The sequence below is a fragment of the Haemaphysalis longicornis genome, unplaced genomic scaffold (genome assembly GCF_048455015.1).
Source record: "Haemaphysalis longicornis isolate Haplotype H1 unplaced genomic scaffold, Haemaphysalis longicornis Haplotype H1 scaffold_3, whole genome shotgun sequence".
NCBI classification, from domain to species: Eukaryota; Metazoa; Arthropoda; class Arachnida; order Ixodida; family Ixodidae; genus Haemaphysalis; species Haemaphysalis longicornis.
Window position 1 is genome coordinate 46,702,784 of NW_027526335.1, and position 24,147 is coordinate 46,726,930.

At 50.9% G+C, this 24,147-nt stretch overlaps 1 protein-coding gene across 1 annotated transcript; it reads right to left on the minus strand.

Moving 5' to 3' along the window:
• Positions 1–1,223: 1,223 nt before the first annotated feature.
• LOC144175206 (uncharacterized) lies at positions 1,224–15,231 on the minus strand. Its single transcript, XM_077704309.1, has 4 exons — positions 15,060–15,231; positions 10,796–11,806; positions 4,936–7,200; positions 1,224–1,351 (listed from the first exon to the last, which is right to left on the minus strand). Exons 1-4 carry the CDS (start codon positions 15,229–15,231, stop codon positions 1,224–1,226), a joined length of 3,576 nt encoding a protein of 1,191 aa, XP_077560435.1.
• Positions 15,232–24,147: the final 8,916 nt, after the last annotated feature.

A 24,147-nucleotide genomic window follows, 5' to 3' on the forward strand; every position in this document is an offset into this window, starting at 1 on the left:
GTTGCGGCGCCAGAGGTGGTCGGGTGGCAAACATATTCGCCACTGCAAGAGAAGTGAGTGAGCGGCAACCAATCAACTTATGTGAAAGCCCCATCGTGTCATTACGTTGCCTTAAAATAAAGCTTTAAAAATGCATAAACAGGGCCCGACATCGAACGTTTCTATAAACGCATGAAAAGGCAGACATACAGTGGCGCGGTCACGGTATGAGAAGGAAAGGGCTGGATCATGCGGCGTCGGGCTGCATTATACATACGCGGCGGAAAAATGAAACTAAAAATTGACAAGCTCCTATGCACAGTCATGGACAATTGAAAAGCGAACCCGAAAGTATGAACCAGACCACGCAAAATCGACGAGTTTGGATTGTGGAGATCACGTGTGGACGAGGTTGTGGTATATTTGGAAAGTCACGTCTACAAACTTTGCGTTGCTATGGAGTGATACGACAATTAGGCTTGCATAGCGAGAAATCGCGCTATTTATGTGTTCCCGTTCATATTTGCGCGTTCTCATTTCATTGGTCCATGACTGTACTTTGGCTAGCCTGCTCGATGTCTGCCACCGCCCAGTTGCTGTGCTCACCCAGTTAGTGGTCAGTGGTAAATGCTGGAGCGACTGATTATGTCATTAGGGGGCTGTCGGCAGCTACGCACGAGATGGCAGGTCGCACACCGTGGGAGCTTTGAAAGAGGGGCTGTGGTAGTTGAGTGCCACTAGGTGGCCCAACCAGCTCATTACCAAGAAGAGAAGGCACAGTTGTTTATCGGCTAGGCGAGAAGAAATCACGACGCGGCTCGTAACAAAGTCATAAACATCTGTATGTGTTGTAGCTTAAAACCTATTATCTTGAAAATACTTAGAGCCTCCAAACAAACATTTATTTTTTCCACCAGCAGTGAAAGTACTATTTTTCACATACGTTGTTGAGTGCTTCCATACACTCCAGCATGAGTACTCGAACCGAATATCCATACAGAAACTTCTCGTTGCTTCATACCGAGTAAACTACCCGGTAACGCCAATGCGACCTTTCTGTCTAGCCCCTTGTGTGTCATACAATGCCTAGCTCCTTATTACACATGTATGGCTCGGCGCTTTCAACCGGTTTATTGTACGATATGGTTCTGTGAGTGGCCGTTGAGAGTACTCAAATGTTTACGTAGAACAGAGGCCGAGCGAAGAAAAAGCGGTCATCCTTACCTCGCCGTTCGCGCCTCAAATTACGCGGGCCCCGATGAGGGCGACGACCAGTCCAAGTCGGCGCCGTCCGGCAGCAGCGATATTTCGGACGCCGACTCCTCGAAGGACAAGAACGACGAGTTGTCTTCTTCGTCGTTCCCTTTGTCACCTGCAAGTCGTGCCCGGGGTGAGTTCATGTGGCAATTACCCCGCTCATCTGCCACGCTCCAAGTTTAGTGGCAAAAAAATAACCAGTGTCTTAGCTCGGCTATGCCAGGATATCGGAAACGGAAAAAATGGTCCCGGAGAAAATGGTCCCGGAAAAAATGGTCCCGGAAAAAATGGTCCCAGTGACCGTCTAGGAAAAAATGGTCCCATGCTCCAGTCGACGTGTTTCCCTTCAAGTTAGTCAGATCTGAACTTTTTTGCGGCTTTGCTTTTGAGCGTTTGCGTTTTAGTTAAAGGGTTGAGAAAGAGATGGAACGCTTTAATATTCCTACAAGGGCAGAAATTAACTCCTGTGGATGCTAAAATCTGGATGGATGGGTGGGCGACGTACGTACAGATGGATGGATGTATAGATGGATGGTAGGGCTGAGTACCGATTAAAAATTTAGTGCAAGTAATTGGATTAAAACCGCCCAAACAACTGTGAGGCCTGGAACAGCCGGTTTAGGAGCTTAGTCGGACACAGCTATCTCAGTGTCTGGAAGGTCATTAAAGCTCTACGCTGAGAGTTTTCATCAGAATCGGTGTAAATTGAAATCGGGATTAACGCGCTGATGCTCCGCCTTGGTTTAGCCTTCGTTTCTGCGCAGTACGACCCAAACCCAACTCTCAATCATAAAGTCATATCGAAATTAAAATATTAAAGCTAAAGATTAAAGATTAAAGCTAAAGTTAATGTCTCGGACGTCGTGCACCGGAATGATCGCACCGAAACATCGTGCACCGAAACGTCCGTGCGCTGAGAAGTCCGTGCACCGAAATGTGCGTGCACCGACATGTCCATGCACCGAAATGTCCGGCCACCGAAATATAAATGTAAATACAATTAAAATATAAGATCTTTAACTTCAAAGCATGAATAAACAAAGGAAAAAAAGCATTCAAGAGAAACAAGCAACAAAGAGTGTAAGAAAAAGTTAAGTAAAAAACATGTAAAAAATTGCAGGGGGTGCTTACAACTTTCCGAGAATGTGAAGGCGAAATTTTCTGTTGATATGCCTTGAAATTTCATACGAACTTAACGGTCGCCCCCGTCCACGCCTGATTAGCCCCCTGGGCAGCCCCCTCTGACGCTCCTTCCTTTCACTACACAACACCAGGATCCTGTTTTTCGTGTCGGTACCTTCACCTGTCGAGGTTGTGTGGAAGCGGTTTACCCTCCTCACAACGTGCAGGTTCAAAACAGAGATGTGCTGAGATTTATGCATGCTATATGTGGTTGAGACGTCATCAATGCGAAACATCTGTGGATTAAGCTAGCGTAACGGCAAATTAGAAAATAAATATGGGAGAGGCCATGAAAACAACCCAACCTGAATTTCGGTAAAACAACAAACGTTCTTGGTGCGATTAACCGGATTTACTCGAACAAGACTACTTTTCCTGCCTTGGCTTCGGGACCAATTTTTCCGGGACCATTTTTTCCTACCTTGGATTTGGGACCATTTTTTCCGGGACCATTTCTTCCGGGACCATTTTTTCCGGGACCATTTTTTCCGGGACCATTTTTTCCTACACCCCAGGATATACGTGGCGTGAGCTAAGGTTCAGCTGCTTATTCTTAGCTTTCCTGGTTGTCTAGGATTAGCTTGATTGTCATGCTTACTGCTGCTTCAATGACACACACACGGTATACGCATTATGTGGCAGATGTATATTTATCAAGCAACTCCGGCGCAGCGTTACCAATCACCCCAGAGCGCTAAGCTGGTTCAGCACGAGCACGCCGGTGTTGCTGCGACGCACGAGCCATCGGTTCCACACCCGGCCACCCCTCGCATGATCATCAAGTGGACCGGGCCGCCTAGTGCGGAACGGAGGTCGGCGAAGACGCTGGCCTCGTGGGGTGTGTGAGAGACGCCGGGCAGCGAGCAACGTTCTGTGCGCCGAGTGATGTCACTGCTCCTCCCGCATGCGCAGCACGGCTCTCCAGAAGCCACGGCTCTCCAGAAGCCAGAAGCTCAACCTACGTCTGTGTACATGGAGGAAAGAAAAGTATTCTTCCCTCCATGCCTGTGTAGCTCAAGCTACAAAACCCCATCATTGCGATTTTCTGTAATGCTAAATTTGAACTCTAGCTGCTGATATTTCCTTATTGTGGTGATCCATCCCGGTACGAAAAGAATTTGGTTTTGCTTTGAGTAAAGTTTGGTTCGTAGAAGAAGGTGGTTGGTGTCGCCGTGGGTGGGTGAAAGTAGCCGGTGACGCTGACGCAGGAGGTAGATGATGAAGAAAAAGTCTATTTACACTTATTTACAGGAGACGACGAAACATAGCACAAGACAAAACGAAAACTGGATTAAAATTAAAAGGCGCCGCAGCGCACGAAAGGGGGCATCGCGGCGCGATCCCTGATGGGGGCCCGGAGGCCAAAAAGGGTGCCGAACCGCCGCACGGTTGGCGAGAAATTCGTGGCGCTCTGGCGCCCAGAAACAGCCACGGGAGCAAGTCTTGGTGCGACCACTCTGGGCCGCAGCTCCGAACAAACTCGTTGAAGCATGCGCGAGCAGGGCGCAAGCAATGCCGCCTCCCCACAGCAGCGCACATGCCAATAAGGGGTTTGACCTCCGCTCCCCCCTGGCCGTCCCCGAAGGTCAGGAGCACAGGAAAGCCTTCCCCGACGCCGCGTAAAAGCCGCCGGCGAGGCCCATACAAAGGGTTGCGACTCGCTGGCGTCGGCGGAGGCCGCCCCAACATTCCGCCACCGGATGGGGAGACACAACAAGGCCAGGAGAAGGGAGGGGGGTCACCGTCAAGACGGGGTTCATCGGCGCGGTCATCATTACACTTTGGTTCGTTCTTGTTTGTGCTTTGTTGATAGCCTCGGTATCACGCAATCAACTGTACATTTTGCTTTATTCGAAGCGTTTTATGATCCCCACTACAGTAAATAGAGAGAAAATCATCCGCGTGTTTACGAAGCTTATAGCGGAGCATTTTTTATTTGCCCCTAGGACTTAGTTATAATGAGGGGTTTATTGTAATTGATTTTTGCTGTCCATGTTACCCAGCTTCCAATTATGCCCCGCTAGAACTTGAGCCTTGCACTGGGACTGCTGTATACTGTAAATATTGAATAATAAGCATTAATTTGTCATAGCAAAAATCGGAACCGACCAATACCTCCCCCAGCCTGGCAACTGGTGATAACGCGCTAACATAAAGCACCGCCGGTCTCTTAGCGGTGCTGGGCCGCTGTCACGTATACGCTCTAACACTAACGAAACGGTCATAGAGAAAAACTGCATAGAGAAAAGCTGCAACGTAGCGCTCAATTTTGAAAAAAATAGGCATGATAAGCTGTGCATTTTATTTCATGGTTATTTATAAACTAAGGCTTCATAGCACGAGCAACAAGGGGATTTCACAATGAATTTCGCAAGAATATAAGTCATGATTCGTTAGAACCATTTCAGGCTTAAGTGCACTCCGTTGTTCACAACCACATTTTTTTTGCTCACAAAACAAACTGGAGGGTAACTTTAAGTGCTCACGCAGTAAATATTAAACAGGACTCGCGCTTACCTCCTTGAAAGCCGAGGCCGGTATGGTCCCCCGTACGAGGAGGCTGCGGCCTCGTGGCCACCAAATCATGCCGCGGCAAACCGGCGATCAGTGGTCGGGTGGCATTCGGCCGGCTTCCAGTCGGGGATGATGTCTCGAAACGGAGAACAGGTTGGCGCTCCGCCACTCCTGTCTCGTGCGGGGCGTCGTCCTTGCGCTTGTAATTTTCAGTCCGAGGAGCAGAGGTCGAGTGCCGGGGCGCGAACCCGCTCACGCTCTCCCGGACCTCGAACGGGCGCGAGAAATCGGTCGACCCAAACACGCTGGCCGGAGTACCAGGCGGAGACTGCAGGATGGAATTGTATAGCGATTCGAAGCAAGGGTCCTCGCGCATCCTGGTTGACAACCGCCTGCCGTGCGCGTCTCGAACACTGTCGGTCCTGTCGTACGAAAGCGTGCTGCTGCTAGGATCGAGCGAAGCGCGGCGGCCGGCCGAGTCTGCCAGTCGGCTGGGGGGCGTCGGGGTCTCCGACATGCGCAGGTCGCTGGCGGAAGGCAGCTCGATAAACTTCGAGAAGGATTCCGGCGAGCCCGCTACCTCCGTGAGCTTGCCCACAGGCGCCGGGGCTTCAAGCTCGCGCGCTTGCCACTGCCGAGAGCTGTGCGTCAGTCCGCTTTTGGTGATGCCGCGCCCGGTCGTCGCTTCGGGTGACACGTTGTTGATGTCATCTCCTACAGCGGTAAACTGGACTGCGTTCCCGACGACCTCGCGCGCGTCATCATCGACCTGGTCGCCGGCCTTCGGACATGGGCTCTTGGCCCCGAGCACACCCGTGACAGCATGCGGGTGCTCCAGCCTGATTTCGTAGGCCGCCTCGATGATAGTGTCCATTTTCCGCTCACCGCTTGGGCCAAGAGAAGCGAGTTGCCTAGCTGTCGCCGGCTGCGGCAACGCAAGCACGCACGGCAGTCCCTGAGAGGCATTCTGCGGGAGCCGGTTCGCAGCAGGACAGCGTGACGGAAGCGACAATACCTGCTTTTTCGGCGTGCCACTGGTCGGAGGCAGCTTTTTCCCGATGCCGCTACTAGACGAGTCGTGAGAGCGCTCCTTCCCCGACATGGACGAGTGCATGACCGGCGAGTTGTTGAGGCCCTCGCCGGGGGGCGATAGAGCGTGCTCAGGCTTGGGCGCAGTGGCGTCGGTGGCGTCCTTGCAGGAAGCGTGGGCTTGTTCGATCTGCTGCGCTATGTACTGCGTCTCGTCTAGTGGACGAATTCGAGGACAAGGCTCGGGCAGCGTTAACGCCGAAGCGCTCGAACGCTCGCGGAGATAGTGTTGGTTGCCCATTAGGATGACCCGCATGATGCCATCGCTGAAGAGGGGCTCCCTCTCAGCGGATTGGTTCGTCCTCTGGCGTTCGCCCGTGTTGGGTCGCTTCGGCAGCCGAGTAGGGCTGCACTTCTTGGCGATGCCCTGGCGCCTGGTCTGCTCGGAGAGATGCTTAGGCAGGGTGGGACGCGCAAGCCTATCGACGGCTTCGGGCGCCGGAAGAGATGCGTCCTTCGACTGGTCAAGTGGGCGCACTTTATCACGTGGCTCTTCCTGCTGCTGGTGCTGTCGGGGTGCCTCTGCCAGTTCCTGGTTCTTATCAGTCCCTTCCTGGCGATGGGAAGGGTGCTGTGCTGTTGCGCTGAGCTTCGGCTCCCCCGAGATACCGGCCACCCTCGGCTGTAGTATCGCATCTCCAATCTCTGGGAACGGCGCGGTCAGCATTTCCAGAGCGTGCAATGCTGTCAGGTCCGTGACTCGATTTACCACGTTGACGCTCGAGTCGGAGGAAAAGAAGGACAGCGTGGTCGACGCGGACAGTGTCAGTGTCCCTTCATCTGAGCGGCAGAACGGGCGGCTGATCGCAGCGTCCCTCAAGCTCACCGTTCGTGATGGCGGGAGCGAAAGGGGCCGTGCTGGAGCTTCTTGCATCTGGCGGGCAGTCCTCTGGACCGCGCTTCGGTCAGGCGGCACTTCGTGTTCTTGCTTGCTGGCTTCTTTCTTCGCCGGTAGCGCAATATCTCGTGGAATGGTTCCATCTTGTGCATCACGCGGCGGAGCTGCTCCTAAAACATCTTTGTCTTCCGTTCGTGTAGGCGGTTCCGCGCTTTCATCAACTCCTACCTTGGGAGCAGCAGTTTTGGCAGTCTTGACGACGGCAGTGTTCAGAACGTCTTCTTCCCCGCTTCCACTGAACTTGCCGGATTCTCCATCGCTGGCGGATTGCTTTCGGCCGTCTGAAAAAACACGTTGATAAAAAAAAAAATAAAGCGCTGTCATAAGCGCATTGTGCTCGACGCAATTAATGTAGGTTTTGCCGGCCACAGAAAATTCTACAACTGCTAATTTCGGAAGTCTGGATAATAAAATGGTGTTGCTCATGACTTAGTACTTCGCTTACAGAACGAATGACAATAGATGTCGTTTAAGAACTGTCGCCAACAATTAACAAACGTTAATGGCAGTCCACCTGTGGCACCGTGAAAGCAGTGCACTCGTAACCGTGAAAGTAAGTTGCAAACCCGACCTGCAGGTAGCGCAAGCATTTAAAAAAAGTTTTCTTAGAGGCATTCGAGCTGTTTTATCTCTATTTGAATGAAAAAGAAAAAAAATGGCTGACAATTACGACACTCCTTAATGCGAAGGTTCAGCACAGCTATTAAAGCAGTATTCACATGACGGAGCCTTTCAGCCGAGAAATCCGTGGGAGGTCGTGACGTCACCGCAGGCGGACTTTCGCTCGGCCAGCTCCTTCGCTCACACGGAGGATGCGACTGTCGGACGGACATCACTGTTTGCAGTCGCCCATCTCTAAAGCAGAGCTGCCGAAGCACCACCGATTTCGTGACGGCGGCAACTTCTGCTAATTCCCCTACGTACTGATCTTGTCAGCCGCCCAAAAAGTGCCCGTGTGCGCGATGCAGGCGCGCGACACGCGAGGCAGTGGGCTGGGATACGCGCGCTGGGATCAGCCGGCCGGTCCCCCTAGAGGCCCGCATACAGATGTTAGGCTTAACACTGCGGCGAATATTCTTTTGCCGCTCTCGGAGCGGCGCAGATGACGATTTTTAATGCAAATTGCCATCACATCATTACACCCTTACTCGTATTAGCAGCTATGTTTGCGCCTTGGGGAGCGATAACAAGCTATCGCTCGAGCTACATGCGCCGGCCTGCGGCGCCGCTCGTCCAGCGACCGTGCTGGTGGTGTACGCGGCTCCCTCAGAGCGCCTATCGTGTGCGCGGCGCATTTTCGTGTCCAATGTAATAAGAAGCCTGCAATCGCTCTAGAACTTGAGTCGCGGGCAGCTCCCCGCCGAGCAGACGAAATCCCGCCGGCTCCGCCGCCAAGCATCGGATCGTTTGTAGCTCGCGAGCAGAAGCTCCGACCTCCGATCGGAGCGGTGCGCCGGAGAGAAACCGTGACGTAGAGGTCGCGGGGCGCGCACTACTAGGAGTCAAACGGCGGATTTCTCCGTCGTGTGAATACCCGTTAAGCCGTTATGGCTTTGCAAACCATGCTTCCCTGAAGAATTTCAGACAGACATATATGTAACTGGCGGCCACGGTAAGCCTCTGCGTCGGCGGCGCCAACTGCAGTTTTCTCGGCGTCAGTGCGTCGCTGCTGCTTCGGCGGCGCGTGCCTCTAGATTCTGGCGTCGGCGGCGCCGCTAAGCCTCCGTTCGGGCAGCTCGTTTAGCTGCAGTGGCAGGCGAAGCAGTCCCTTCGTGTGAGGAAGTGATCACGTCATCAGCGAGCGTACGACGGCTCGAGCCACTCTAGCGTCATATCGTAGCGAGTAGCCGCCGCGGAGCACGTATCGCGCGGCACCCTCGGATACCCTCGGCATACCGCCTTCCTCCTCGAACTGTCGCCATACTATCCTCCTCCGCTTTCCTGCTACGTCTCTCAACGGCGTCCCCCCCTTTTCTCGGTTACAACGAGGGAGGGCAGTGACGGTGGCCGCGAAACCCCTGGAGCGGACGCTTAAGAGCTGCGCTCTAAAAACAGGTTATGAAGAGGCTTTATGTTAACATGCAGTGGCTCTGCATCCCCATTTTTACTCAAAGTGAACTTTTTAACCACAAGGGCAGTGACTTTGAACCAGTTCCGCCTGTCGGAACCAATGTGGCATGTCGTTATGGAGGAAGAACCTAATTTATATTTACTGTTTGTACGTAATTTCTACACAGTGTACTATTCAACGCCGCGTAGCCCTGACATTGTATTGCCTTGTATAAGCCCTGTTAAACGCGAAGTGTTAAAACTGTGCAAAATATCGTACGTTGGGACTATAGATTTGAAAATTGTGCGGGCAAGGTTGAAATCCTTGTCTCTGCGCACTGTCTGCCGAAGACATGCTTGCGGGCGTTAATGCACGCAGAAAACAAAATCTTATAAGCTTCTCCGTAGAACCATTTTACGGAGGGAAAACGTCCATTGTTCAAGTTGCGATAGGGGAGTATGTGGCGGCTGCTCATGACAGTGAGAGCGATTTAGGCTTTCAGATGAGTTGATATGTCTAACGGTATCCCCTTATGTCATGGCAAGGGAAGAAACTTCTAGTCTGGCGGTCTTTGAGAGCAAAGCAAACCCTGTTCGAAAAAAAAATGCTTTCAGAAAGCGCGTTTACGTGAATGCGACAGTAGCGTATTGCATTCGTTCGTCGAATCGGCCGAATTCGATACGTTTGCGTTTACATGCATGCGCATCGGAGACTAGCGCCGCCCTGTGTCATATCTGGGAGTTGTGGGGTCGCATTTCCGGCATTACCAGTTTCCGGTAGCCCGCAAGTTGCTTGTGTCCTTTTTGGCGTCTATCGCGGCTGAAGCGAATCCTGCGGGTCGCTCCCCGGTCCACCCGATCTACTACGACGATCGCTGAGCTAAATGTGTAGATTCAGCGCGTCGTTCGCAAGAAATGGATACAGCAGGCAATCGTGAAGCGTTTACTTGCCCTCGGCAACGGTCCGCGCACATGCCGGCCACACGCGCACACGCAGACCACGGTAGCAACAGCTTGTCACCACTCTTCCAAATCAACCTGATCGCGAAAAAGGAGTTCCTCATGCGAGAAAGTAGATGCTGGTGTGGTGAAAAACTGAGCTAGGGATTATCAGCGCTGATTTTAAAAGCGGCGATCACATATCCGCCGCGATGCTTATTAGCCTGTGCTGAACGGCCGCGAAGATTCTAGACCCGGAACCTCGGCGCGCGGTGCGGCGAGCAGGCCGAAAGATGGCGCTACATGCGCGGAAGAATCAAGACAGGCCACGGCAGATGTCTTGGACACCGATCGCTCAAACGGCAATTATCCCGTAAATAATGTCTAACATACGAGAAGGGGGATGGTAATGTGGCGAAAAGTTGTGTTAAGGATCGTCATCCGCAGTTGTACAGACAGCGGCAATGAAATATCCTCCACGATGCTAAGCCTAAAGTTCCCAACACCCTAGCCGAGCCGAGAAATGCGATGCGACTCCTGCTACATGCGTTCGGGAAGTCGCATTTGCGTTCTCGATCTACCATGGTTTAGCGCATCGGATGCGACGCGTCTTCCAAGCGAATTGTCCTGCTTACATGCGATGCGATGCGGTATGGTAATGCGGTAAATCCAATACGATACGCTACTGTCGCATCCATGTAAACGCCCTTAGAGACAGTTACATGTTCCTAAAAGTTCGCTATATCGTAAGACTTTTTTTATTCAGAGGCAGTTTCCACTGCGCCTTGGCATAATCACACAATGGAAATTTGAGCTGAAAGTTCGATAAAGTAACGTTTAATCAAACCCTCCTTCCCCTTCTATTCGCTATGAAGTTTTACCGCTTACCGTGGCAGGGAGAATCGGCTTCCATTTCGGCAAGGACGTCCGCGAAAGGCTTCTCTTGAAACTTCACTTGTTTCTTCCACCTTTTCGATTTGTTCTTGCGAAGCACAGGCTTGGGATCGCCGCGTGGAGTAAGCAGACGCGAAGTCATGTTGACAGACTGTTTAAACGCGGGGCGCAGGCCTCCCAGTGATGATTCGCTCGACTCGACGTCCATGCTTCCGAGAATGGCCTCCGGCGAAGCCAGGCTCCAGCCGCGCCTGAAGCACTGCTCCAAGACAAGGGGGCTTTCGCTTCGAGCTGCGGCCAGTTCTTGCTTCCACGGCTGTCGTGGCTTGAGAGCCGAATTGCCTGGGCTGCCGGGTGGAGCGTAGCCGTCGATACGGCCTTCCGCAGGGAGTATTTGTTCGGACTGGCTGAAGTTTCTCCGTAGGGGGCTCTTGGGAAATTTCTTCTGCGCCGGCTTGTCACGATGGCCAACAGACTGGTTGCCTTGAGGCTTAGCTCCAGGTCTCGAATCAGCTGGCTTCTGAGCTGATTTGCGATTGTCACTTCCCCCTCTCCCCTTCGGGAAACGCATAACATCCAGTGGTCTGGAGTCGTCCACCATCCCATTTGGTAAACTTAGCAAGCCAGTGGCATGGCTGTCTGTCTTCTCAAATGTTTTTCCGCTCAATTCACTGCTCGTCTTGTCGTCGGCGTCTTGACTCGTCAGCAGCTGAGCTAGTTCAGGAGCTGCAGCAGCGGATTTGAGGGAGCCTTTCAGCGTGCTGCACGTTTTCTCGATGAGTTCATGCTGCCTTCTCGGAATTGTTTTGCTGTTTGTTTCCTTGGAGATATCGCTGCGGGTCTTGTCAGTGGCGTCTTGAATCGTCTGCGGCTGGGGTGTACCCATAGTAATCGGGCTGTTTTTGGATTCGTCTATTGTGGTCGTGTAGAAGCGCGACGACGTTTGCGGCGACAAGCTTTTCGTCTCCTCCGTCACCCGGCGAAACATTCTTCGCTTGATGCTTCCTGTGAAAGAAGCATCCTCTTTTACCAACAGGGAACGGTTCGTAGGCTCCGCGGCTCTCAGGGACGTTTTTTCCGCGGCAGTGTTCTGCGGAACCTCATTGTCCTTAGCCGTTACCGACGTTTTTCGCATGCGTTGATGGATAAGTTCCTTGAGCACGTTCTTGAAAGTAGGTGTCTTCGATGTTAGTGCATCAGAGACGTCGACTGTTTCGCCAGGAAGTGAGAACGATGCCATAACACTCTTTTCGTTACCAGCATCTTTCCTTGTGTCTTTTCTTGTGTCTTCCTCATCTTTGTTGGTACGTGCTGCGTTCTCATTCGGGACGTGTGAGACTCCTGAGGCGACGCTATGTTTTGCGTCCTCTTCGACGTCTCCGTGTCCCTGAGTTTTCTTAGCGGCTGCCCGGATACTCAGGTCTTCCGCCGCGTCAGGAAAAATACGCCTCAAGAAGTTCTGCCGCTTTGCCAAAGTTGACTGGGTAAACGTTTGTATGCGTGCACTGGTAGACGCCTCAGAGGCTTCGGGCTCTTTCCTCTTGATGTCTTTTAAAGATACAATTTGGGACCCGAAGATACTTTCCGCCCTCTTCTTAAGCCGCTGTTCGGGCTGGTTATCAGACTTTTGTGTTTGCTTGTGTACTGGTACGCCAGGCTTTTTTCCTGTAATAAAAGAGGTCGGGAAAAGTTGTGGGAGACACCGCGGTAACACATGTAGGCTAGAATAGCCCATTTGAGTACTAACGAAAAAATATATCGAAGTGACTTTCTTAAGAGAAAAGATGATTAAAACGCAAAGCCTTCTCCCATGAAACCTCAGACAAACTTGTTTGACCGTGCGGGGATGCCGCAATCGGATAGACGTCGGCTTCATAACGCGGGGAACCTAGCTTCGATTCCAACCATGGGAAGAGTTGCTTATATTCAAGTAAAGCTTCACTACTTTCGTCCAGCGATTTCGTGGAGGATGCGAAAATGACCTTTTGACCGGAGACACACCCCCGGAGACACACCCCTCGAAGTGCATCGCTTGATTCGCCGGGGCCGCTGTTGGAGCCTGCGGGCGCCGACAGCAGTCGCCACCGCTGCTGCGGTCGAGGCAGCCAACCCTCCCGCCTACACCCGCCCCGCCCCCCGCCCTACCCCCTTCCCGAAGCTTCCCATGCATGCGGCGCTGGGTCGTTTGGGCCAACGTGACCCGTCTCGCGCCCGGCGAAGAGGAACGGTGCGTTCGCCATGAATGAGCGCCGAGTTCGCCCCAGCGAACGCCGCGTTCGCCAGGCCTCCTTCCTTCTGTAAGCGTCGCACGGAACCGAACGGCTTTGAGACGTCTTTAACAATACAGCTAAATCAAAGGTTTTAACCAAGCGAAACCGAGACTCAACCAGACTAAACCAAACTTTTGCTTTGCCTATCCAGGGTTAGCTGAGCTAAGCCGCCGCCATTTTTTGAGACGCTTGATGTGCCTTTTGTGGAAAGCCATTGTGTAAGTTGGCTTTTCTGTCGTGAGTTTTGAGCGTAGCATTGGACGGCACTACTGAGGCATATAAAACTTGGCTTTAATACCTTGAGGAGGACAGTGACTGTATTATTTGATACAGACTTCATGTCGCTCTGAGTGTGATAAGAAGATTGCGTGTGGGCGTGCGTCTACGTGTGTCTTTGTCTTTGCCAACGTTTTCCGGGCCATTGTCGCTGTCCCAACAACTAGGAAAAAGAATGCAAATAACAAGCCATCCCCACAAAGGCAAACACAATCAGGCTTTTGCATTGTTCTGAACATTACTTTATGCTCGAGTGTTGGGAGTCCCAGTAGCTTTTGAGGCAGGAAAGGTACGAGGTATATTATAGGAGTGAAAGGGGTGTTTGAACGCACTCCTCCTTGAAGGTAAGAGTGAAATAATCCGGCATCTCGATAACGTGAAGCGTGGAATTCATGATCCTGTTTTCACTGGGGCGTATGCACTCTGGCACGCTCAAAGCGTTTAGCAGATGCTCAGTTATGCTCGCTTAATTACAGGTCTTGCTGGGAAACGCTGCCAGTGGGAAACGCTACCAGCTAGCACAAACCGGCACTCTACCAACGCAACACATACTGCACTACATAGACGGGCTTCCAGGCACACCAAAATGCTCACAGTGCGACCAATACCGCAGCAATGAACACACCCTCTGGACATGCCCAAACATACAAAGCACCCTTAGATCTTCCCTGCAACCTATTCCTGCCACAAAGCGGCCTCCTTTCTGGAAGGCATGGGTCACACACCCTAAGGAGCTAGAATAGCTCTGTTGGAGGTGAAAAACCAGCGAAAAAGACGGAAGACGTAGAAGAGACGAGACAACACACACGCTGGACTAGCAACTGTGTGTGTTGTCTCGTCTCTTCTACGTCTTCCGTCTTTTTCGCTGGTTTTTCACCTTCAATATGTACCAACTGGCCCAGCAAGCTGCACTTCTTCAGCTCTGTTGGACCACGCTGGTGAACCACATTAAAAATACGACAGTACTATAGATGGCCAGGACTATAGCCAAGACTATAGTCCCTGTAATCCAATCAAGAAGCCGGGCAGTCCTTTGGACACAGGTTTCAAAATAAAATCTCTCTCTCTCTCTCTCTCTCTCTCTCTCTCTCTCTCTCTCTCTCTCTCTCTCTCTCTCTCTCTCTCTCTCCCTCTCTCTAGCTTCATACAATCTCGTGCTGAGGTCATAGGGACTGCATGCTGCGCTCAAGTCCGCTAAAATTTCTGCTCACCTGCGTCAAATACAACGCGTCGCGAAAAATCTGACACTCGCGTTGTCCTGCCTTCGCCTCCGATCAACATTTTCGAGTGTGCGCCCACGCCGCTTCTTAAACATTGGTCGGCGCATACAAGTGTACATCACAGTGCATCCTGGTCGTCCCGAGCGTCATGGCCCAGGCCTGACAAAGCTTGATGTCCAAATGACCAGTTTGGTCCCGATCTATTTGATCGGGACCAAACTGGTCATTTGGACATCACGCTGGACATCAGTGGCAGGCCATCCACCTTTCACGGCAGTCAGTAGTGAAAGAGGAAGGAATTGGAAAACAATTTTGCTGAAGCGCCTTCGTCGGCAAAGCAGCAAGCAGCTGTCGCTACCAACGACAACACGCTTCGCGGGGAATTCTTTCGCGCTGTGATTGTTGTCAAGCTCGTTGACGGTCTACACTTAGTGATATTTACTTCGAAGTCAGGGAAAATTATTCGCCTACGACCAATAGTCCGCTTCGTACCTCCGCCTAACTCATCGGACACCTGCTGGGACTTGTCAACCACATTCCGAGTGGTCTTGTCCTCATGGCCACCGGCACCGGCGTTCGAGGGTATCACATCGGTTGACACCGGGCCCTTCTGTGCGAGGCCCTGCTTGTTGGTGGCCCTCATCCGGAAGCGAACCTCCTTCATGAACGAGTCTTCGGTCCCTGTGGACTCCGCCTTGTTCTCCCAGTAGGAGGGCCGGTGCGTTGAAGCTGGGAAGGGCACCCTGCAGGGACACAATCGGCACCAGGTCGTTGTCAGCTAAGACACGTGACGTCACTAATCGCCTTTACATGGATGTGACAGTAGCGTATCGCACCGCATGTAAGCAGGACAATTCGCTTCGAGGACGCGTCGTATCCGATGCGCTAAGCCAGAATATACATCGAGAACGCAAATGCGACTTCCCGAACACATGTAGCGGCAGTCTCATCGCATTTGCGGAACTGAGGAATGGTGTGAAGGCACTCGCCGCGCCGCCCGCGCCAGCTTCCCGGACTATCCGGACTGGTTTCGCGCGCGCGGCATCCGAACTTCGGGAGATAAAAATGGCATCCACCTCGAGTGCTCCGGCATCGACGCGCACGACATTTCCCAGCCAAGAGACGTATTATGTCCGAGACGTATAACTGGGCGTCTGTAGCGCAAGCTGTCCTGTCCTCCCGCATTGAGCCACGCACGCACGTGAACTGTTTTCTTGGTATTTTCGCGAGCGTCACGCGCAAGCCTGTGAGACGCCGGGCGCACCTCGTAAAGCGCGTGCTCACGTGTGCGGTCAACGGCGGGAGTAACTATGACCTAATGTTTTCTGATGACGCCGCACACATTACGTCCAGCACCAATAGCTCCGCTGTTAAAAACAGATGGAGATTCGTCCACGCTGCCAGAAGCAACAGAATTCGGAGTCGAACAGCACCGTTACCCAACATTTTCGCGTAGACGTCAAAACGCACACAAGCAACTTGCCCGCAACCGGAAACTGGTAACCCCGGAAATGCGAACCCACAACTCTGATTGATTTGATTGATTGATTGTGGGGTTTAACGCGCCGACGCAACGCAGGCGATGAGGCGCGCCGTAGTGGAGGGCTCCGGATTAATTTTGACCACCTGGGGTTCTTTATCGTGCGCCGAAATCTCGTACACACGGGCGTTTTTGCTTTTCGCCTCCATCAGAAAAGCGGCCGCCGCGGCCGGGAATCGAACCCGCGACCTCGTGCTCAGCAGCGCAACGCCTTAGCCACTGAGCCACCGCGGTGAACCCACAACTCTAAGATATGACACAGGGCGTCTCCATTTCGCATGCATCTAAACGCGAATGCGTCGCATTTTTCCGATTCGACGGACCAATGCGTTAAGCTACGTGCACACTAGCGTCAAACTTGCCGTGCAGCCCTGCCGACGGCCCCCAGCGGCGTCGCGCCCCAGCGCTGTGGGTGACGCCGCTGGGGGCCGACGGCAGGGCGGCACGGCAAGTTCGACGCTAGTGTGCACGTAGCTTTACGCTACTGTCGCATTCATATAAACGCGCTTACTCTCACTTTAGAACAGCTTACACTGGGCATAGTGATTCCAAATGCTGTGTAATGCTGCTGGCCAGTAATTTAATTTTTATTTATTTATTTATTTTTCAATACTGGACGAAATGGCGCTGGCCCAAGCAGGAGTGGGTACATCATAACATAATTGTAGAAAAGAAAAGACAACGATAAAGTAGAAACATAAAAGTTAAAAAAGAAGGTAATGCTCGAAGTCACCAAGAAAACTGTTAAAATTAAAAGCGCCATAGAGCAGTCAATTCCAATCTTCGACTGCTCCAGGAAAAAAACTTCCGCCAAGCTCCTGATAAGATTAGTTTGAGTGTACTAGCAGTCAAGTTTATATAGTGCAGTATCATTGCTTCCGGCATTGGCCGAGTACTTGTTAAGCCCGCGTGTGGCGACGCGACACCACTAAGCACTTTTTTCTCTCTTTGTGGCCTCTGTTTTTCACTGACAGCATCGTGTCCTGAAGCGAATTTCGTCGCCCGGCTGTTCCGTCCCTTTATTTGCTATAGTTTCTCTTTTGGCGCAAAGTACCTTAGCAAACAGGCGGGTGATTCATGTCATAGCTTGCCCACAGCCATAGTTTGGCGCGGCTGATGTGCACCTGTTTTACTCCCAAGCCGTCACTTTCATTCCTCAGCCAGGACGCACTGGTTTGACTAAGTTTTACCACTGGCAAGATGCGGAAACAGCGCAGCGGTAACGCCTTGGAGTCCCCTATGGAGACTACTATGGAGACCCCTGTTCAACTACCACAAGTTTAAATTTACTATTTACCACGGCGGCCATTTTATTTACCAGGCAATAACAATAACAACAAAAACAACAATGGCTTTTCACTCAACGGGGCACTTAAGGCTTTCGCCTTAAAATAGTGTTTATACGCACTTGGGCAGTTACAACACAGGTCTCCGCTAAAATGTATTTTGTACGATGCAAATATAAAAATATGGAGGGACTCGTAAGATTGAAGTCCTTCCTATTGTATTTCTGAACACTTTGCGCTGACCATGAAATCGAGAAAGAGCTTAACCTGGGATGTCGGCCTGCAGAGCGACTCTTGCTCTCTGCGAACGCACTGGAACCGTGCCTCTCAACGCTGACCTTGACCTCGGCCTCGTTCAGCATTTTCAGCAGCAGGTCGCCTTTGGACTCCAGTTGCCGCAACGGAGAAGTTTGGTGGCCACCCGCCTCTTTCTGGGCCTGCTTCCCCCGTGGAACCTTGGCTGCATTGTGGCGCGTGAGTTAGCAACACGACCACTGCGCGTCGGAAACGGGTAGTGAGTACGTACATCGTTTGAGGAGTTCGTGTAACACTACGAAAAGACCGAATCAACATCACGGGGCAACTCCAATAACTTAAAAATACGCATCGGTGACTGTTTTCTGCAAGTGCACACGGGTTCAAGGGCACTAGACCTTTCATACACACCAAAGTAACATTCAAAATAAATCTGGGCCAACACTCACTAAAACCGGCCATATTAGTTGTTATGGGTTCCACATTGGCTTCCACCCTGCCTACCACCAGTAGGGCCGATTCCAGCACGGAAACGTAAAGCCAAGCGAGAGACTGCCATGTCTTCGACTGTTTTTAGATGGCTTATTTGTTTTGCTAATTGGGGGGCTTAACAGTCATAAGTGCACTTCCAGACACACCATCAATGTATCTGTTTAGAAACGGTTGGCAGAGACTTGGCATGTTGCATTAGATCGCCTAATTTTCTAACATAGAAGGAATACTGAAACGAGCAATGCCCCTAAGTATCTTACCTGTAGCGTCCTTCTTTTTAATCTTCCGCCCTACCTTCAGCACACGCCCATCTGCCTGTTTGCCTCGCACCCAGTAACATAACAGCAGGTATTGCTGGTCACGTGTGCACGCATACTAATTTTGTGTGCCAGCAAACAAAAGGGCTGCTCTTTTAATTCCGTACCAAAAAAAACTGAATTCATCGCTCACTATGATGCGACAGCATGTTATTTTTGCAAGGTGACTATATTTCAATCTTATCGACCAACTGCTCGCACGATCTATTAATTCATTTTTCGACTCCCCAGGTTTTCTGTCGGAGAATAATACCTTTGCGTATCGAAAGCTTGACAGCATTTCTAATTCCTCTCATACATAAACAACAAAAGCTATAGCGCATGTAATCCTACGAGCAGTGCCAACTGTTCCTTCCCGCGGTTGACGCATTTGTAAAATCAGCACGACTGTGTCGGAAGTCCCCCGTTTAACATGAAACTGTTTCATTCAGGGATACATAAACATTTGAGTGACATGCCATTTGAAACATTTGAGTGACAAACATACACAGACCCGTCACAGAAGTGACGCCAGTACAACGAAGCAAGCGGCCTGTAAAGGGTGCACACCCCTGCACACATGGTCTTCTTGCGGGAAAGCAACCTTTAGAACTAAATAGTACGGGTTCGTTTTCGGGTTTGATATTTTAACACAAAAGTGTCTTATGTCGGGACACACCAAGGTTTAACTGATGTCATATCCGGGTCATATCCGTCACGGAAATGACGCCAGTTCACCTTTGCCGAAGTGATCCGCCAGCAGGACGTCGCTCGCCAAGCACACCCACAAGACAGCCGCCGACCCGCAAATCATGCTCAGCTGCGCATTTTGCTGCAGCTGATTTCGCTGCACATTTCACTTTCGTGTTTTACAGATTCCTATGACGGAGGAATCAACCACAATTTTTTCTGTTTATAGCTCGCTCGCGCAACAGTTGATGCGCAGTAAATGGAGGGAGTGATGGTGTGCGACGTTCTCACGTTAGGCCTACCAATGTCCCGCTTTGAGATCTAACGTGCACCAGAACCTGCAGCTCGACGTACACTATGCACGACGTTGCTTAGCATATCGTGAGGCTCAGTTTTAAGGTAACCTAGCGCCAGGTATGCGTCCTCGCTTTATCCTATTTCAAGTTCGAATCGACTGGTTTGCCACGCCGCGGTTGCAATCAACTGGACAGGTAGTGGGTCTGCCTGGTGGATGTGGGTGACTCTATAGTTCCTGTATGTTGCTCCCCTCGAGGAGCAGAGTTGAGCGTCCATTCGGTATCTAGAGTTCCAGGTCGTGCGGGAAAGCCACACGTATCGCATGTACGAGCTGCCACCGGGCCGCGAAGAGGAGTGGCTAGGGGCGGCGCGGACTAAAACTGGCGCACGATAGTCGGCTGCTTATCAGCTGAGCGGCCGCCGCTGCCGCCGCTTCCGCAACCGCCGATGCTCAGTGGAGCATAATTGACTGAATACGGGATCTTGTGTGCAGCACTGAAAGGGGGCTTTCCTGTCGAACTGGAACCCGCGGCATGTGGCAATCAGACGCGCAACTCTTGCGCTACACGATATAGAGGAGCTCTAAGTGACGCGTGAATGAGGCCGCCCTCCTGGAGCGGCCGTAGTTGCTTGCCGTTGGCCTTTGGAGCTCCCTCGGAGAAATGGTATGGCAGGTCGCGGATGGAAGTATTGTCCCCCGACAGCGACATCAGCAATGACTCGTCCTTGTTGTCGGATGTGCGAGTGCCTTGCGGGACCGACCTCTGCGCTCGATGAAGCAACGAAGACAGCAAATATAACCAGGTCACCATTGCAGGAAACTGGGTTCGTCAAAAGCGAAAGCTTGCAAAAAAGGAGTTGCTTTGCTCTTAATGCTCTGAAGTATAGAGAGCATGAAACACTTCACATAAAGCGAGATTCCAATCAAAGCGATCTCGTTAAAACGAGGGTTCACTGTAATAACAAAACACGCAAGGTACACGCGTTGTTGCATGCGGTAAGTCAAGATTAACGTAAAGGTAGCATTCGATTATTAATCCATTGGATTTTCATTAAAATCCCAACAGATGTTGCCAACGTTGCGACTTCTCTCTCAAGAAATGTGAGGGATATGGCCCGCGTGCAGTAGGCATTACGTGCGAACGCGTGAAAATACAAATAAGCGATCTTCCATTGCATTCATCAGGTGAGAACAAGAGTGGAAGGAAGTAACGTGAGGGGGGTGGAGAGGGATTAATGTGGCATGGGCGGCAGAACTGTCATCTTTCGACGAAATTTCCAGCAAGACAAGCGGATACGTGGACACCGTGCCCTGTTTGAGGACGTCTATGTAGCGTCCTCAGATAATGAATGGCAGCCTATTATTGTCCCTGAAGAAGAAAGTGTATGACAGTTGCATCTTACCGGTACTTACCTACGGGGCAGAAACGTGGAGGCTCCCTAAGAGGGTTCAACTTAAATGGAAGATTACTTAGTGAGCAATGGAATGGAAGATGATAGGTGTAACTAAGGGACAAGAAGAGAGTGGAGTGGGTCAGAGAACAAACGCGTGTTAAGGACATATCAGTAGAAATTAAGAAGAAATGGACGTGGGCAGCGCATGTATTGCGAAGGCAAGATAATCGTTGTTCATTAAGGGTAACAGAGTGGACCCCTAGAGAAGGTAAGCGTGGCAGGGGGCGGCAGAAAGTTAGATGGGCAGATGAGATCAAGAAGTTTGCGGGGGTAAATTGGTCGCAGTTAGGACCGGGATAATCTGAGAATAATGGGAGAGGCCTTTGCCCTGCAGTGGGCGTGGATAGGCTGCTGCTGCTGCTCCTGCTTCTGCTAATGATGATTATTATTGATGATGATGACGATGTAGCGGCGCTAATGATGATGATGATGATGACGATGTAGCGTCCGGGGCGCACCTGGGGGCTCTGCTCGCGCGGCTTGGTTTTGATGTAACGTGGAGGATGTCGCGGCACCCGGTTGTCCCTCAGGGCGGCGCCATGCTCGTCGAGCGAAAGCCGCAGGCGCCGACTCGCCTCAGCCTTGCGACCCAGCCGGATGGCCGACGACACGCGCCTCGTCGAGTCCGAAGAGCGCCTGGTCGAGCGCGGGCCCGACACGCTGCTCCGGGAAGGCCAGCCGCCCTCGACGCTGCTGCGACGCCTAAGAAGAAGACCGCGCAGTCGTGACTGCACTCCTCGAGGAAGTGCCTTGCCAGAGCTTTCCAGCTTGCCGTTATCATGAACGATCGCGACATAATCCAGCGACTCTCCTCGAAGAGGCGCCTTCCATTACGGGTTGCCAGAAGCAGACTCTTGAAAGCAGCGAATACACATCTTCAATATACCTGTTCAATGTTTTAAGCAACGGCGCTTGAAGCACTGAACACTGCGTTGAACTTTCGATGCGCATGCGCAAGCAGAAAGTCCGGAAATTGTTTTCCCCATTATCTCCCCTCGTGGCCGTTCCACTGCCTAAAGGTGTCCAGAAGCACTGAATGTCACCGCTTTCTAAACACGCGGTCCGGTTTGCGTGCGTGAACAGGGCCATGGGGTCGTTGTCTACTACAACCACATTCGTGCTATATGTATTTACTATAAAATGATATTCCTGAAATGGAACACAGGAACACTACTGCGCCAATACAGAGGTAAAATAACGCATTAAGGCGAATGACAAGGAGAACAGTACGGAAGTTTTACTGTCTCTCGCCTAGTTAGTGCCGACGTGATGTCTTTATTGCTGCGGATGAAATCGCTCTAAAGCCGTTTTTAGTTTACCAAAGAACAAGATATAAAACTGGCCAGTAAATTGATATAATAAACGTCGTAGCTGAATATATAGATGCAGCTTTTGTAGTGGACTTGCCTGAGGTAACCTAAACGGCAAAGAGGGAGCGGGGAGGGGAAAGCTTCCGTATGAAGATAGCAGTTGTGAATAACGAATGCACAAGCATTAACTCCGATTTAAGACCCAAGTTTCTCCAGTACTAAAGGCCGCCTTTACGAGGAATCCGCCGAAGTCTTTGGCGTATCATTTATTTCGCGGGCTTCGAATGAGTTCACGAAACACTCACTCACCTCCTGTACGTATAGCCTCCGCCAATGAGCAAAACAACGGCGATGAACAGAGTGGCTGGTGCGATGACGACGACGATGTTCTTTTGCGAGCTTGGCGCTGCCGAGTAAAACCAAAGCAGGACGAAAGTGAATGTGATACAGATACCTCCGTGCACAGCGTGAAATGACGACTGCAAAAGCACTGCTTTTCCTACAGAAATCACTTAGAGAGCCCAACGAAAATTGTAGAGCCCGTTTAGGCCTACTTCATGGTTTCAGCTGCACGCAACGAGGGGTCGCTGAGGTTGGTAGTTACTTACAGGTGCAGATCATCACAACGAAAGTCGTGATCACAACGAAAGTAAGACAAAAAGCGAGGGTCACTTAAAAACAAAAATGCCGTGCCGCGTCGTGCCATTGCGGACGACGCTTTCAATTATGGTGCTGCTACAGTTTTTCACGTTTAAAAAAACACATCAAGTATGTCTTTAGACCAACTTCACAGAGTCAAGTCACAAAGATGCAGTAGCGCCAGGGCTGGTACCGACGGTAGAAGAAATGACAAAAAAGTGCGTAAACAAGCGCAGGTGCTCAAACAAGAACACTTCATCATCTCAATCAGGGAATAATCATCTAAGAATGTGTGAAGTGTGTGGAAGCGTAAAACAAAACTGTCTGTGCCCTTTTCTACCAGAACCTTCTGCAAGACGGCATACTGATTCGTATATAGAGCGATTCATGCACCTACAGTCCAATTAGCGCCAAAATGTTTCATTTTTGCAAGGGGTTCATCAATTCTGTCCAAGGATCCTCTGTAGCATGCAGCATATGAAAGAAGATAGTATAAAACATGCTGCAAGGCAAAGGACGTATATACTTGCGGTTTCTGTGCTATCCCAATTTTCTTAAATATGTGCACTTGTTGATATGAGATTGTGGATCTGGCAGCACTGTGTAAGAATGCGTGTTACAGTCCACCAGTAATGCAGTGTTTACCTGCAACACGCTAACATATTGCCTGGACCTTCTTCTACCAAACCAGTTTTGAATATTTCTCGTCTTTGGACAAGATATGTACATCCGTTTCGGCGAAGGAAGGTGTAAAAAAGTTCAGTGGGTATACGATAGCGGACGACGCATACTGTAATTGTATAGGCGCGTTTTAGCAGCGAACATCTACTTGCTTGAAATCTACTACTTGTTATAACTGTATCTGAAGTTCTATTTAGTTTTATATTTTGTCTCTGAATACATAGTTATGTATTGTTCAATAGTTCTGTATAGTTTTATAGTTTGGCTTTGTATATGTAGTTCTTTATGGTTCAACAGTTCTGTATACCTTTTTATTTTTTTTAACGTCGCTCGTAATATTTTGTGTATCGTCATCGGAGGGCCCGCGTACGGCTTCGGTCTTGGGACCTCCGTCTGTATTACAACCCATATGTAAATATGTATACATCCCTGAATAAAAATTGAATTGAATTGAATTGAACAACTAGTTTCCCCAATTTTTTGAGCAACAGGAAGTACGCCTTATAAAGTCTCGTAATGATGAGTAACTTTAGATAAGCGTAGTTGTCGGAAAGAATCGCCACCGACATCCATCAGAACGTTGTTGCCCTAACCGTTTCAGTTTATTGGACTGTGCTAAGTAACCTCCCGTGCCAAGTT